This window comes from Chelonia mydas, chromosome 5 (genome assembly GCF_015237465.2).
Source record: "Chelonia mydas isolate rCheMyd1 chromosome 5, rCheMyd1.pri.v2, whole genome shotgun sequence".
Classification (NCBI taxonomy): Eukaryota; Metazoa; Chordata; order Testudines; family Cheloniidae; genus Chelonia; species Chelonia mydas.
Window position 1 is genome coordinate 5,804,437 of NC_051245.2, and position 16,715 is coordinate 5,821,151.

The 16,715-nt window shown below is 44.0% G+C and overlaps 1 protein-coding gene across 8 annotated transcripts in view; it reads left to right on the forward strand.

Annotated features, from left to right (window-relative positions):
- KIAA1328 (KIAA1328 ortholog) overlaps nt 1–16,715 on the forward strand; it is a 265,733-nt gene that overhangs the window by 16,851 nt on the left and 232,167 nt on the right. For all 8 annotated transcript variants that reach the window (XM_037902428.2, XM_043547687.1, XM_037902429.2 and 5 more), the window contains one exon: nt 13,048–13,163. In XM_037902428.2, the coding sequence (XP_037758356.1) occupies nt 13,048–13,163 (116 nt within the window). The remainder of the gene's footprint in view (nt 1–13,047; nt 13,164–16,715) is intronic.

Below are 16,715 nucleotides of genomic sequence, written 5' to 3' on the forward strand. Positions count from 1 at the left end.
AATAACTTGTTACCAATTTTTGCTATACAATCTTTTAGTAAACTTCCAACTCTATATTTTTAACTACTCCATGTGTTAGAATGTCTAGTTAAGGCTGTAATGAAGAATAGATTACACTGAAGCCTGCTTACAAATGGTCAAATGCTGTAACTATTCTAGATACTGGTCCCACTGTTTGATGTATAGGTGAATAATCTAATAATGAAAAAACCCTCTATTACATTCTTACTCAAAATACACTGCTCCCAACTGAATTCCAATGCACTAACTCATTTAAACCTGGGATTCTTTTAAAGTCTCAAATGCTTTGATTTTTCCCTGAGGATAGTTTGATATTTCTGCCTGACATTTCTCTGAAGAAAAATAGAAAGTGCAGCAACATTAATTTTGAAAAGTAAAATTAGTGGAACACTATTATTTTATATTTAGTTCTTTTATTTTTAAACGTAATCATATTTTTATTGGATATAATTAAGTCCTTTGCAAGAGTGATAAGAAAGTTAAACTCTAACTCCTCTCACCTCATTACCTTTTTTAAAAAACTCTCCATAATTTGATATTTCATAGTAGGAAAAGAACCAGAAAAATACTGGAAAACTTCCAGATAGAATTTGCAGTTAATAATAATAATAAAAAAAAATCAAAACCTCATTTGGCCAGAGAGAAACTTCATAGGTCCTGATTCCGCCGCACTGTGTGCATGGAAATGTCATGGTAGCTGAGAATAATTCCTGCATGTTTATCACATGATCATGGATGGAAATTGTTTGGTAAATAACTGCCCATCTCAAGACAAACTGAAGGAAGGGATAAAATCCTGGCAATACCAAAGTCAGTGGCAGAACTTCCATTGATGCAAGTGGTCAGAATTTCACTCAAGATGTGCTGTAATAGCTCAAGTTATTGGTCCATCTCATTGAGTATCTTGACTTTTCTGCAATGGTTTATGGCTGGTGGAGCAACTGGAGATTGTCTTCATCTCGTCACTCTTGCAATTTTGTACATTCTGCACAAAAAAAAAATTAAATTCTGCACACAGTTTTTTAAAAATCTGCAAAATTCTGCAAATTTTATTTCTCAAATAAATGTGGAGACTCCAGCATGGCATTGGGGAGCGCAGGCCACTGGCTGCACAGAGGTGGGAGATCACTGTGCAGCTTCCCCCCGGGACGTGGATTCAGCAATGAGACTGCACCCAACCCTGACACAGCGTAAGGACCGGGCCTACCCCAGAAACACCCCAGGGCCCTGCCCCTCTGTGCCAGGTGCACCAGATATGGGCAGGCAGGCCAGTAAGGCATGATCCAAGTGTGGAGGGGCTTAGTGTGGAGGGATCCAGGTGTGGGTTGAGAGGGTTCTGTGTGAGGCAATCTGGGTGCGGGCACCTCAGTGGGGGATCCGGGTGCAGGGGGGATCTGGATACACAGGGGATGTTGGCGGGGTGGGGGGGGTGGTGGTTTCTGGCTGCAATGGGGCTCTGCAAGATGGTCCAGGTGAAGGTAGCTGGGGCTCAGCAGGAAGGGTGTCTGGGTGTTGGGGGCTCAGTGGGTTGGGGATCCAGGTGCAGCTAGTTGGCTCTCGGTACGGCGCATTCCCGGGGCGGGTGGCTCATCAGGGTGGTGCAGTGGAGTAGAGTTTGTTGGGGGTTCTGGGTGCGAGGGAGTGGGTGAGTCTCAGCAGGAGGGTCTGGGTATGAGGGAGTCTGGATGCACAGGGGTTGGGCAGATGGAGGAACAGCTCCCTGTAGAGTAATCCCTTCCCCTGTAGCTGAGGAGCAATGGGTGCAGGAAGCATGGAGGAGGGAAATTTGCAGAACTTCCTACAGCCGGGGGAGAAATCTGGAGGGGGTGTCTGACACAGCCCCGGATGCCATGCAGGGGAAGAGGAAGTCCTGTTCTCCCCAGCCCAGCCGGGACTAGCAGCTGAGCCCAGCACAGGATAGGAGCCACTAGTGGGGTCTTCCCCAGTCCTGCCCCCTGCCCCACAGTGATTTACCTCTCTGCCAGCTGCCCTGGCCACTCGAAACATACTGCTGGTGAGGGTTGCATGACTACTCTTGTGGCTTCCTTTTGGTTTCCCATCAGAAAGTCATTTTTCTGTGGGGAAGTAAAGAAATATGTGGGGGACACAAATTCTGCGTATGTACAGTGGCATAGATTTCCTTCAGGAGTAGTATGTGTGTATTCCTTCCAGACTCTGCTGAAGATTAGCTAATATACTGAAGCATGGAAGAGGATTATCTTTACCTTAGTTTGACTAAGTTCTAATGTTGTTAGATATAATATTATCCTGTCCTTTGGAAAAATTCCAGCTACAGTATTTGCTTCCAACCTGTGCTGCAGAGAATTTCAAGGGTTGACCACACACTAGCTATTAGGGACTTGATGAAATTTAATTTTAAGACCGGGTTGAAAGAAGGAACTCAGATCCCTTCTAATCTTCTTTTCAAGGCTAAATAATTATAGTTTTTGCACTCTTCTGTCACTTGTAAGTCCTAGCCATCTCTTTGTCTTTTTCTGTACCTATCCAAACTTTTTTACATCTTAAAGGGACATGAACTGGATTGGGTATTCCAAATGAAACTGGTCTGTCGGCTATGTCACATCTTCTGTATTTTATGTGCCTTTTAAATACATCCAATGCGCTGTTCGCTTTAACTAGAGAATCTGGACAGACTTGTCACTCCACTGTCCATAGTGACTGATGCTAGACATTCCAAAGGTTTTGCAGGCACCGTGTGGCTTTCTTTCATGTTCCAGCTGGGGCTCTGCTCGTTGTTGATTCCTTGAGGAATTTTAGAGCTGGGGTTAGTCATGGCTAAGTTACCAGAGTGCTTTGTGTACTGAGCAGTGCAAGTGGGGTATGATCATTGGGCTAGCTGCTCCATGGGTGTTTCAAAAACACCCAGAGGTTCCCATGTATTCAGGCAGCTGCTTCTGGCTTACTGATGCAAGTGGCACAACTATACCAGCAGGAGGAAGTTAAACCATTACTCTCCACAAAGACCTATTAGCCAGAGAAGATGTTCAGTGACCTCACACTGATGCAGGCTTTCCAGAGCAGTGATGGGGAGAGGGCAACACACAGGATCCATACATTCTCACTCCTTGATAGGGTCACAACTGCCCTGGATCCTTCCAGAGGAACAGTAGGAGATATCATAGAATATCCGGGTTGGAAGGGACCTCAGGAGGTCATCTATTCCAAACCCCTGCTCAAAGCAGGACCAGGCCCCAACTACATCATCCCAGCCTGGGCTTTGTCAAACCTAACCTTAAAAACCTCAAAGGAAGGCGATTGTACCATCTCCCTAGGTAATGCATTCCAGTGCTTCACCACCCTCCTAGTGAAAAAGTTTTTCCTAATATCCAACCTAAACCTCCCCCACTGCAACTTGACACCATTACTCCTTGTTCTGTCATTTGCTACCACTGAGAACAGTCTAAATCCATCCTCTTTGGAACCTCCTTTCAGGTAGTTGAAAGCAACTATCAAATCCCCACTCATTCTTCTCTTCTGCAGACTAAATAATCCCAGTTCCCTCAGCCTCTCCTCATAAGTCATGTGTTCCAGTCCCCTAATCATTTTTGTTGCCCTCCTCTGGATGCTTTCCAGTTTTTCCACATCCTTCTTGTAGTTTGGGGCCCAAAACTGGACACAGTACTCCAGATGAGGCCTCACCAATGTCGAACAGAGGGGAACGATCACGTCCCTCGATCTGCTGGCAATGCCCCTACTTATACAGCCCAAAATGCTGTTTGCCTTCTTGGCAACAAGGGGACACTGACTCATATCCAGCTTCTCGTCCACTGTAACCCCTAGGTCCTTTTCTGCAGAACTGCTGCCTACCTATTCGGTCCCTAGTCTGTAGTGGTGCATGGGGTTCTTCCGTCCTAGGTGCAGGACTCTGCATTTGTCCTTGTTGAACCTCCTCAGATTTCTTTGGCCCAATCCTCTAATTTGTCTAGGTCCCTCTGTATCCTATCCCTACCCTCCAGCGTATCTACCACTCCTCCCAGTTTAGTGTCATCTACTAACTTGGTGAGGGTGCAGTCCATGCCATCCTCCAGATCATTAATGAAGATATTGAACAAAACTGGCCCCAGGACCGACCCTTGGGGCACGCCGCTTGATACTGGCTGCCAACTAGACATGGAGCCGTTGATCACTATCCATTGAGTCCAACGATCTAGCCAGCTTTCTATCCACCTTATAGTCCATTCATCCAGCTCATGCTACTTTAACTTGCTGGCAAGAATACTGTGGGAGACCGTGTCAAAAGCTTTGCTAAAGTCAAGGAATAACACGTCCACCGCTTTCCCCTCATTCACGGAGCCAGTTATCTCGTCAGAGAAGGCAATTAGATTAGTCAGGCATGACTTGTCCTTGGTGAATCCATGCTGACTGTTCCTGATCACTTTTCTCTCCTCTAAGTGCTTCAGAATTGATTTCTTGAGAACCTGCTCCATGATTTGTCCAGGGACTGAGGTGAGGCTGACTGGCCTGTAGTTCCCAGGATCCTCCTCCTTCCCTTTTTTAAAGATGGGCACTATATTAGCTTTTTTCCAGTCATCCGGGACCTCCTCCGATTGCCACGAGTTTTCAAAGATAATGGCCAATCTGTCTGCAGTCACATCCGCCAACTCCTTTAGCACTCTTGGATGCAGCGCATCCAGTCCCATGGACTTGTGCTCATCCAGCTTTTCTAAATAGCCCGAACCACTTCTTTCTCCACAGAAGGCTGGTCACCTCCTCCCCATGCTGTGCTGTCCAGTGCAGTAGTCTGGGAGTTGACCTTGTGCGTGAAGACAGAGGCAAAAAAAGCATTGAATACATTAATTTTTTCCACATCCTCTGTCACTAGGTTGCCTCCCTCGTTCAGTAAGGGGCTCACACTTTCCTTGGCTTTCTTCTTATTGCTAACATACCTGAAGAAACCCTTCTTGTTACTCTTAACATCTCTTGCTAGCTGCAACTCCAGGTGTGATTTGGCCTTCCTGATTTCACTCCTGCATGCCTGAGCAATATTTTTATACTCTTCCCTGGTCATTTGTCCAATCTTCCACTTCTTGTAAGCTTCTTTTTTGTGTTTAAGATCAGCAAAGATTTCACTGTTAAGCCAAGCTGGTCGCCTGCCATATTTACTATTCTTTCTATACATCGGGATGGTTTGTCCCTGTAACCTCAATAAGGATTCTTTAATATACAGCCAGGTCTCCTTGACTCCTTTCCCCCTCATGTTATTCTCCCAGGGGATCCTGCCCATCAGTTCCCTGAGGGAGTCAAAGTCTGGTTTTCTGAAGTCCAGGATTCGTATTCTGCTGCTCTCCTTTCTTCCTTGTGTCAGGATCCTGAACTCGACCATCTCATGGTCACTGCCTCCCAGGTTCCCATCCGATTTTGCTTCCCCTTCTAATTCTTCCCGGTTTGTGAGCAGCAGGTCAAGAAGAGCTCTGCCCCTAGTTGGTTCCTCCAGCACTTGCACCAGGAAATTGACCCCTACACTTTCCAAAAACTTCTTGGATTGTCTATGCACTGCTGTATTGCTCTCCCAGCAGATATCAGGGTGATTGAAGTCTCCCATGAGAACCAGGGCGTGCGGTCTAGTAACTTCCGTGAGTTCCCGGAAGAAAGCCTCGTCCACCTCATCCCCCTGGGCTGGTGGTCTATAGCAGACTCCCACCACGACATCACCCTTGGTGCTCACACTTCTAAACTTAATCCAGAGACTCTCAGGTTTTTCTGCAGTTTCATACTGGAGCTCTGAGCAGTCATACTGCTTTCTTACTTACAATGCAACTCCCCCACCTTTTCTGCCCTTCCTGAACAGCTTATATCCATCCATCCATGACAGTACTCCAGTCATGTGATTTATCCCACCAAGTCTTTGTTATTCCAATCAGGATCAGCCAGCTATCTTTCCCACACTGCCTCTGGGACTTCCTAAGTGGAGTGGCTGGAGTGGCCACAGAATACACTTGACCGAAACATGTTTTTGTAACTAATGTGAGAGTCTTGAGGGCCCACTCTCCTTCAATATCTGGCATAGTGGATGGGGGGTTGTAACCTGTGAGGACTCTCAGGATGGACAGCTTCCGTGAATAGGGAGCATCCTCACTAAGAATATGGTATGTGTGATGCCAAGCAGTAGTTCACAGCTGTGGTAGCAAGATTTGCTGATTCCTGTCTTTACCCTCACCCTGCAAATTCTTCCTCCCTGCCTTGACATTTTGTGTGTGGAGCCAAGGAATTCAGTTGTATTTTGGGTGTGTAGAAGTATCAGATAAGATATATATCTATATATATGCCATGTGTTAGGATATAGATATGCAGGCCTGTCTGTAAAGGCCTATACTCTAATTTAGGTGTATTCCTATCACTTAGCTAGTTATAGAGGTATAAAAGAGAGAATCAAAATCACTGTCTGACTGTATAAGGCCTTTGGCTAAACAGCAGAGGTAGCCATAAGCTGGGAAGCGAACGGTCACATCCTCACATTCCAAACTAGTCACATTAAAAGAAGGTGCTATTGGGCTGTTAGGAATACAATCCTGTCCTGATAGTGCCTATCACCTCCAGAGAAAGGGAAGTGCCGAGAAAATGTAAAAGGAAACTTAGTTTGATAGCATCCTGTCTGGCAAGAACTCACTTATCAATAGCTGGGATGTGAAATCCTCATTTCTGTGTTGTTCTATCATTGTAGTCCCCATTTCCCTATTGTTTGTCTGTATAATCTCTGTCTGCTTCTGTGATTGTTTCTGTCTGCTGTATAATTAATTTTGCTGGGTGTAAACTAATTAAGATGGTGAGATATAATTGGTTAAATAATCATGTTACAATATGTTAGGATTGGTTAGTTAAATTTCAGGAAAATGATTGGTTAAGGTATAGCTAAGCAGAACACAAGTTTTACTATATAGTCTGCAGTCAATCAGGAAGTAAGGGGGGGGGAAATGCGGGGTGGGGAATTGGAATCATGTTTTGCTAAGTGCGGAATGGGGGTGGGGAAATTGGAATCATGTTTTGCTAAGGGGGGTGAATGGGAACAGGGACACCAGTAAGGCTCTGTGGTGTCAGAGCTGGGAAGGAGGATACTAAGGAAGGAAACTGGAATCACGCTTGCTGGAAGTTCACCCCAATAAACATAGAATTGTTTGCACCTTTGGACTTCGGGTATTGTTGCTCTCTGTTCATGCGAGAAGGACCAGGGAAGTAAGTGGGTGAAGGAATAAGCCCCTAACACCTTGCAGACTCATTCATTAGCAGTCCTACTCCTCACAGCACTGGGAGGACAAGTACCTTTGTTTGTCTTCTCTCAGTTGACAGAGGGTACCCCTAGAAAATCAAGCCCCTCACCCTTTATTAAATCTTCAATTAAAGGCAGAGCACTGGTATAGTAGTGCCCCCAGACACAAGTTTCCAGAGGCCATTTGGCCATCTCAAAATGAGATCAAGGTGTCTGCATCTAATTGGAAGTACATTACTATACACACCTGAAAAGGGTGACCGGACATTCCTATGTGTGCATAGCATTGTCACAGAATGTAGAATGCCCTTGCCTGACTAGGCAGATACTGTATAATGGAATTCATGTCCTCAGTCAATGAGAGTGAAGGAGCTCAGAATGGAGTTTGCTGTGCCTGTGGGCTAAGCAACAGCTTGAGGATGAAATCTTTATTAGGGGACATGAGGATTCCTAGCTGGGGGAACAGGGTAGCCGAGTCCGAGATGTTCATCTGCTTTCTCCGTGTGGTTCACCAAGCATGTGGATTGGGTTGTTGGGCATGGATATCTTGGCTCTAAAACCAGAGATGCTATATGTTGTAGAGAGAAAGAGAGCCTGGAGCACTGGGCCTGGTGCAAGACCTGTTACTGTGAACCAAAGTCCGGCGATATATTAAAGCAGATGCTTACAAGTTTACTGCCTGGTACATGAACTTAGCAAAGATACTGCTAGCATTGCTAAAACACAGGCACTCCCAAGAAGTAGTAGGCACTGGGTAAGTATGTGAACCCATTCCAAAAGATTAGCACAGGTACCTCCTGACCTAGCACAAGGTAAGAGGGTTTGACAGAAGTGATGAATAGACACGGCTTAAATTCTCATAGATTGTTTCCCGGAGGGCCCCCCCAACCCCACCAACATGCTATAAAAACTCCAGGGCCCAGCGCAGGGAGGGAGGGGGAACTTGGGGCTCCAGGCTTCAGCCTTCAACTGCTGGGCTGGCAGTGGGGGGATGCTCGTGGCTTCCGCCCTGCAGGGCGGAAGAAGTCTGGACTTCAGCTGCGGGGAGGGGGGGTCTCAGAGCTTCAGCCCTCCTGGGGGGAGGCTCCAGGGCTCGGGGATTCAGCCCTGTTGGGGTGCACTGGGGCTCCACTCCAGACAGCTCCGGCTGAACTTAAGCCCTGTGAATAGGGATGTTTTGCCCAAGATATCAGGAACAAGATACAAGGAGAGGGAACAAGCAGATGTTGTGAAACATGTAAAGTGGTATGTAAATTGTTTGTCTAGAAATCTTGGGGTACCTCGCCTTAACCCTTTGTGTGGCTGAGGGGACAGCAGAAATTCCCGCTGCTGACTGAGCTGCTCCTTGCCACGGGGCACTCATATGTTAGTGTACCTGTAGCTCCTATGGGATGCTAGGACTGTGCCTTGAGGGCTATAAACCTGGCCGAGTGCCTTTGTCCCTGAACCGTGCCTGTGGTCTTTCTTTTATGAGTAGCATCGAGGGCTGCTGAATTAGCAGGCTGCACATCTACTTGTGCTGATAACACCGGAGCTCCAAGAACAGAAGCACTGAGCCCCTGTAACAGCTTAGCCGCCCGGAGAGCGTTACCGAGGCAACGACATTCCAGCCCTCTACACTTAAAAACAGTGTAGTCTCCCTGTGTTGACTCCTGGGTAAGAGAATAGAAACCCTGATTAAAGGGAATCTCTAGGGGACCCAAGAGGACATAGAAAGAAGTCTGAAGGGATCCACACTCATCAGTCCTCTGTATACACCTCAGTAGCAAGCATTGATAGTGACACAACTGGACTGTGGACCATAGAGCTACGGCAGCATGCAGGATAAGGTTTAATCAGTATATGTGGTGTGGAGACGTTAACTGCTGGGGAGTGTTGCTGCAGTTGATTTGTGGACTTTGTAGGCATAGGTATGTTATGGGCATTAAGTTGTACACAGCTGTGTGGAGCTGCCTATCCAGTTCAGTACAGTGGTAGTATATTTGCTTTTGGGGTGGCCATTCCCAACTTGTTCATAAGAACATACAAATGGCCATACTGGGTCAGACCAATGGTCCATCTAGTCCAATATCCTGTCTTCCAGCAGTGGCCAACGTTAGATGCCTCGGAGGGAATTAACAGAATAGGGCAATTTTTTGAGTGATCCGTCCCCCTGTCATCCAGTACCAGCTTCTGGCCGTCAAAGGTTTCGGGACTCCTAGAGCATGGGGTTGTGCCCCTGACCACCCTGGAAAATAGCCATTGATGGACCTGTCCTCCATGAACTTATCTAATTCTTTTTTTCATATCCCGAGCTCACCTGACAGTGCACATGGTGATGTTCTGACATCACAGGGACTGTCTGCTTTGTCCTGTAGGGCTGTCAGGTGCTCTGCTGCCTTCTTTTCAGCTTGACTGCATAGACCGCTGCATTTGTCCTTTGTCTTCCCACTACCTACCATTGCCTTTAATTACACTGAGTTTGGCTAGTATTTGGCCCTTCAGCTGCTGTTTGTTCAGGCCTGATATGTGTTCCTGGACTGCAGACCCAGCAGCGAGTTAGGGGTGGAGGTTACCTTCAAGATAGAGAGCTTATTTAATCACCTGTAAAGCTGTATTTTGCTTGGTGCCCCCTGGTTACCTTTCATCCCCACTGTGCAAGGAGGATCCTGCTCTGTCTTGTGCTACTGCCCCTGCTGCTGTCCAGTCTTGCTCAGGATGCTCTGACTGTCACTTTCAAAGCCAATCTCCTCCTTAAGACAAAAAGAAAAGGAGGACTTGTGGCACCTTAGAGACTAACCAATTTATTTGAGCATAAGCTGTAGCTCACGAAAGCTTATGCTCAAATAAATTGGTTGGTCTCTAAGGTGCCACAAGTCCTCCTTTTCTTTTTGCGGATACAGACTAACACGGCTGCTATTCTGAAACCTCTCCTTAAGACACTACTTCCTTGAGAGCTGTGGGCCCTGGTCTTCCCGTCAGTGAAGTGAACAAAATAGATGGTGGCTTTACTAATTTGCTTTTGATGTCACATCCTTTCCTCCTATCCCATCTGTTGTCTATTTAGGTCTTAATTCTGCATGCATAAATCTTTCTGAAGAGTCAGACACTGCACAAGCGTAAGGTTCTGTACAGGTGGATCCCTTTGCAGGGTCAAATCCGTGGGCTTTTAAGCTCTTCAAAGCAGGGCTTTTGGGTAAGTTTTCAAGAGGAATCTAGGCATTAATGAGACATGGGCTTCTAAATCACTTTTGAAAATAGGTCTTGAGACTTGGTCGCTTTTTGGTGCTCTTGAAAATGTTATCCTTTCTCTCTGTGCTGGACTGCCATGTGCCTGGCAAACTGTGAGCAGTACCTAAATGATAAAAATTCCAGCAAGCTCAGAAACCAGTCAGTGTCATCTTTCCAATTCCCAACTCCATGTCTTTGTTCACATGACCCTGTCTGTATGGAATGTGTTTTCCTTATGGTTTGCCAAATTTCCGCCCTCTCTACATTCAAGTCCAGATGGGACGGGGTGGGTGGTAATAGGCGCTTATATAAGAAAAAGTCCCCCAAAATGGGACTGTCCCTTTAAAAACGGGACATCTGGTCACCCTACATTGTACTGTGTGTTAAATAAAAAGTGCAATGCAGCACATGAACACGATGAAGATAATACAAATAATAAAAGCACAGAATATAGAGATGGGCAAAACCCATTAGATTTGGTTCCTATCCTCTTTGGCCTATACAGAATAATTCCCTACAGTACATTTTCTAATGCTTTGTCCAGTTTGAATACTTCTGTAAATAGGTGTGGCCCTGTGCTGCTCACATCTTTTTTTGGTGCCACATCACCCTTGCAATTAGCAGATGACCATCCTCCTTTATGTCCCCTCATGGCAAGTGCTGTCACCTTTTTTCCTCTTCTGTTCATTTTCTCATCCCCTTTTCTGCTCCCTCCCCTCCCCCCCCCCCTCATTTGTGTGTATAGTTGCTTTCCTTTCTATTGTTTGTTTTTCTTCTCCTCTCCTCCCTGTTTCCTACTTGCTGGAAAGCTACATGCTGCTTGGAGTGCAGGCATCTATTACTGGCTGTATGGAGCTAGGCCATGTGTGGTACTGCAGCTGAAATGAGTGCTGTAGGTTCAGAAAGAAGCAGCTAATACTGGTGAGATGCAAAAGCCTGAGCCTAAAGTGGTGATTGCTCCTGTAGCTTGTTGCATTAGAGTTCTCGGTGGGAGCAGGGTTGGGTGATAAACATATGTTGTCTTATTCAAAGCCATAGGAGCAAATATTAATGGGACCTGGGGGTGGATTCAGGGTCATGTAGCTTTCTCCACATGCATTGCTTTCCTCCTCTGGTGTGTGCAGCCCCCATGTGAAACGGTCTTGTGGTGGATCTAGACTGGTGAAGACCACCAATGTGTAGAATTGTGTAGGACAAGAAAATGGACATAGGCCCTTTGTTGGTGGAATGGTTTGACACCACAGTCATCTCTTGCTATGTATGATATAAAAAACTGTACTTAATGATTAGCTCTGGAGCCTCAGATTGCCCCCTGTAAAGGTGGTGTACATACAGGGTCAAATCATCCCCTTATACTTTTATTTTCTGGCCTTGGGTTTGGAGAGCAGGGATTTTGAGCTTTAGCATCAGCCCTGTCAGGTAGCTCCTTCTCATTCTGTACAATCTTTGCTTGAGCTATGGTTAAGGTTGGGGGTTGGAGTCAGGCAGGTGTCTCTTGGCCATGGTGTTCTGCCTCACCCCCACTGTGGATTTTCCTGTACTGGGGAACGCTGACCCAATCAACATTTTTGTGGGTGCTCCCCGGAATGTTGAAACCCCTTCACACCCCCTATGGGTGAGTTAGAGTGCTACATGGATGACTGAGTCTGTTCCTGATTTCCCTGCAGATCTTGGGACATCAGTGAGTCTGGTGACCTATGTCTTCCCATTTGTTCCAAGGAACAGGCCCTCCTTCTTGCCCCAAAACCACCTCCTCCAAGTAAAGTAAACTGAAACTTGGTCAGTTTCTTGGCCTTTCTACACGTTGTGATTCAATCCCGTTATCTTCCTCATGGCAGCTGTGGGTCTGAACATTGGTAAAACACTTCGAGATCCTTCAGCGAAAGGAACTATGGAAGTGAAGAGTATTAACTATGTTGTTTAACTGTCTAAAGCAAATAGCATTTTTTGGAGAGTTTTTACAGAGCCAAGATTTCCAAGTCATATTTTTAGTATAGGTAGGAGTTGTTTGGGGATAGTCTGTGGGTAATAATCTTCAGCCTACACGGTGCCAGAATAATTTGGATGTTTTCCCCTTCTCTTTGGAGTTCACTTTGAAATGAAAAATAAATTATGATTGTAAACCTTGCTTACGTTGTCATGTTTTAATTGCTGTCCAGTTATTTATATCAAGCAACAAGATACAAGGCCTCAGGGCCGATACAAAAACAATTGCTCATGTATTAATACCTAAACATTTGGTAGAAGAAAATCTGGTTTCTATAAAAACTTTTTCTTTGGTGAAAAGATGTGCAAACAAACAATGTTTTGCTTGTAAAATTAGAAATGGAATATGTTCTTAAACTCTTTCTGTCTTGGGCCCTGATCCTACAACTGGAGCTGAATGGGTAGGCTCCTTACTCTTGTATGGACCTTAGTATGGCTCCATTATGGTCACAAGGGTCAGTCTGCACAGATCTAATTGCACAAAGCTTTGGGTCCTTGCTTGGTAGTTTCCGTGCGGTCCTCCATTGGAAATTAGGCACTGAGGTCATGGTCATGAATTTTATTTCGCTCTGACAGGGCAATTGGTCTCTCTTTAATCGTTTCAGGGTAAGTGAGGAAAAGGAAGAGACAGAAGAGCGACTGAGAGCAGAACAGGAGTCATTTGAGAAGAAGATCAGACAGCTAGAGGAGCAGAATGAACTTATCATCAAGGAAAGGGAAGATATCCTTTTATAAAAAAAAACCCAAAACAACGTGTGGTGGGATTCACTGTCTGAAATAACAAGTGAACTGCAGAGAGATAATTGTTCTAATTTATAGCAGGGAATAAATCTGCATGTGCTGCCATTCAAAAGCAATCAGAGATGACTTGTCAGCATGTGCTGCTACTTCATTTGAGCTTGAAACTGCCGCCCAGCTGTTCCAGTGATGTTATTTTGCTGTGAAATAGATATTTGTCAACTACAAATGGCAATAAGGAGTTTATGCATTAAAATATGGTTACAGATTTTTTTCACTTAATCCTGTTAGACGGCTGTAATTGCGGTCTAAAGCTTCTTTCACATGGCTTTCCATTACTTTCAGTGTCCAGAGACAGGATTTACGCTGAAGGCATTAAAATAAAATAAACCTTGAGATCAGGGGTTTGGCCAGCTCATACTGGGAGAGGTTCACAAAGCAGTATTAATGGAACCAAACATTTAAAAAAAAAGAGTAATGGATCCAAATTATGCAGTTTAGACCCATATTAAAAATTGAAAAACACGTTTGGGTCCCAATGCTGGACTGTGATCTGCACAGATCCATGCACTGGGGTCCACTTGCATGGATCAGATTGCAGGATCAGGCCTTGGTTTATAACTAGGTTGAGCATACCAGGGACCTCTGAAATATGTTGGAGCCTTGGTCTGTCTTGTATTCAGTCGCCCAAATCCTGGTTCTTACACTGCTGCGTTTCTACTTTAAACCTTCAGAAGGCTAACGAACAATCCCAACAGGGAACACAAGAGAGGGTTTGTTTAATACAGTGGCATTAATTTTGATAAAAGAAACTGTTCACTCTACTGCTGAATGATATACAGGCTGACAAGATTTGCTGATTATGATGTAGGTGCTGAGAAATATCAAGACACGTGTTTCTGCCACAAAATACAACAAATTTGCAAAGACTATTCTAACTTCAGACTTGGCTTCAGTGGGACCACAGTTTGTACTTTTGCATTGATTTCAGTAGGATCAGGATTTTGTGGTAGAGTGTTCTAGTTCTTGGGTCTTAATGTGCTTATGAATTTAAGTGAGAGGCACGCTCTGGGGAATATTATCTAGATTGGTGAATATGTATATGTAACTTCCATTAATGCTAATGACTGTTAGTCACTGGGAAGGAAATATACCCCTTTTATAGTTTTTTGCTTTGTTTTTTTTACCTTTATCAGAGATGGGTTGTTCAAGCATAAACATCTTTTTGGAGAAGTCTGGCAAAGATGGCAGAATGTTAATACAAGCAGTTTTATACTATATAAAACTATAAAACCTATGAACATAAAACAAGGATAATTTAAACCAATATAATTTTAACTATGGGAACAGTTATCCATCATACATGAATGATTCAAAATCTTTCACATAACTCCGATCAGTTAATTTCATACCTCTTGAAGTCTGTTCCAGTGCCTAGGAGCTGTATAAAAGACTTACTGAAGTTGAATACAAATTCTTGCTATTTGACAAGTAAAGCGATACCACTTCAAGTTTTGTTCAAATGCACAGGGAATTTATTTGCGTAGATGGTACTAGGAATATAATAATTTAAAGAGAACCTCTGAAGGCTGCTAGACTCAAAATTTGACCTACCTTGTTCTTTTTTTAGAAAACTTAATGTAATTAGCTCTGAATTAACAAACCATTGTATTCAGCTGAGCACTTAGAAGTGTCCTACAATAGCAAACTAATCTCTCTAGTCTGTTAGAGGCAAATATCAAACCAGCTATAGTTTCAGCCTTCCCTGGGGTTTATTTGAATATCAGAAAGAAACTACTGTGGAACTTATACATTGTCTTATGTTTCTCTTTATAGAGAAGTGTCTTTATTTCCTTAAAAGCAATAACTAGCTCAATGAGGATGCATTTTACTGTGTACTTAATGGCCCGATTCTAAGGTGTAGAATTTCAGAAGGAGTTCTGGAGGACCAGGCTGTCCGAGCACTGGAGTGTAAACGAGCCAGATTCTATTTTGACTCAGGGTTGCATGCAAGAAGCTGAAGGGGAATTCACACTGAATTATGGAGTTGCACAGAATTTTGTATTGAGCTTTGAGCAGTTTCTCAGGATAGGGAGAAATGAACTTACGTCTTTATTAGAATCTGGTTCGAACCAGTCTCATGACTGATCACTGCTGTTTGGTTAGAGAACCATACAAATCAAAACCTATGAAAACATAAGACTAAAAGCTTTTTCTACATACTTAGTGGCCAAGGCTTGAAAACACACTTCAGCTGAGTACTTTCCATTGGTGAATAAAATTGAACAGATGACAGCCCTGCCCAGTGCTCTGTGTGAATCACTGGCAGAGTGAGACATAAAGTTCCCAATGATAAGAGGGTCCATACTGTAGTCAGGGCTGGTAGCACCACCTATTTTTAAGGTGGTCTGGCACTACCCTTTATAAAACCCTCTTTTCAGTTGCTTATAGCTTTGCCAAACTATTTCTTTCTCTTCCTTTCAAAAGCTGGGGAGGAGGTGGCCTGATTTTCCCCACTAAGACACTGCTGCTGTCCCAGTTGGGGAACGTGTCCCCTCCCCTGATCTTTGAGACTTCGTTGTAATCTTTTAGATAGAAGTCTGGTAAATGTTCAAGTCGTATGAAGCAGATACTTGCTATTAGTAATTTAAGGCCCAAATATGACCTACTTCCAGACACTGGGGAAATAGCCTCTGTATTATAAATATCTTTTTAAAGACAACTATTTCTCCTAAAGATGCCCAGATTCTATAGTGATGGGCACCTTTGAAAAATGTGCAATAATAATTGTCATTAAGAAATAAGTGGCAGTATTATTGCAATTCTTATTAAACCAATGTTTGTTGCTCGGTGGCCTCTCTTGCTGGCTCAGCTGCAGCAGATAAAATTTGCTTTTTCTTTTGATGATGTTAAGGCATAAACATGAGGCAAACCAACCTCAAGATTTTTGTGGGGGTGAGGACTGGAATCAACATTCCTCAAATGAGGGAAGGGGAGAGGAAGAGGCTTTGAAAAATGAAACTTCTTCTGGTTCTAGACTGTAGGAAGAAAATTGTTTGACAAGAACTCTTATTCCCTGCTCAAATGATCAGCGTTTTGAGGAAAAAATGGTTTCATGGTGGATGCTAAGTTTCCAGACTGAACAACTCTTTTCCCCTTTTCCTTTATTCAAAATATTTTTTGCCCATCAACCCTATAGACCTCTGTTAAAATTTTTACATTGGGAGTGTACCTGGATTTTTTTACATCTCTCAAATTATGATAGAACATGATCTGTTGATTTGAAGCAGCAGTCAAGTTTACATAACAAATCCTTGTCCATATTAATTCAGCTAATCTATGATTTATCTCTAGTGCTGTGCGGGTATGGTTTTTAACACTAATTGACTCAGGCTATTTTTTCTTGCTGATTGGTTTCACAAAAGTTTAACAAGTACTTTACTATCAATATTACATTGTTAAGGAAACATTCTTTTAGGAAAGGTGAGATTATAGAGTACTAACTTGCTGAAAGGATGAATAGATTTGCTTCTTA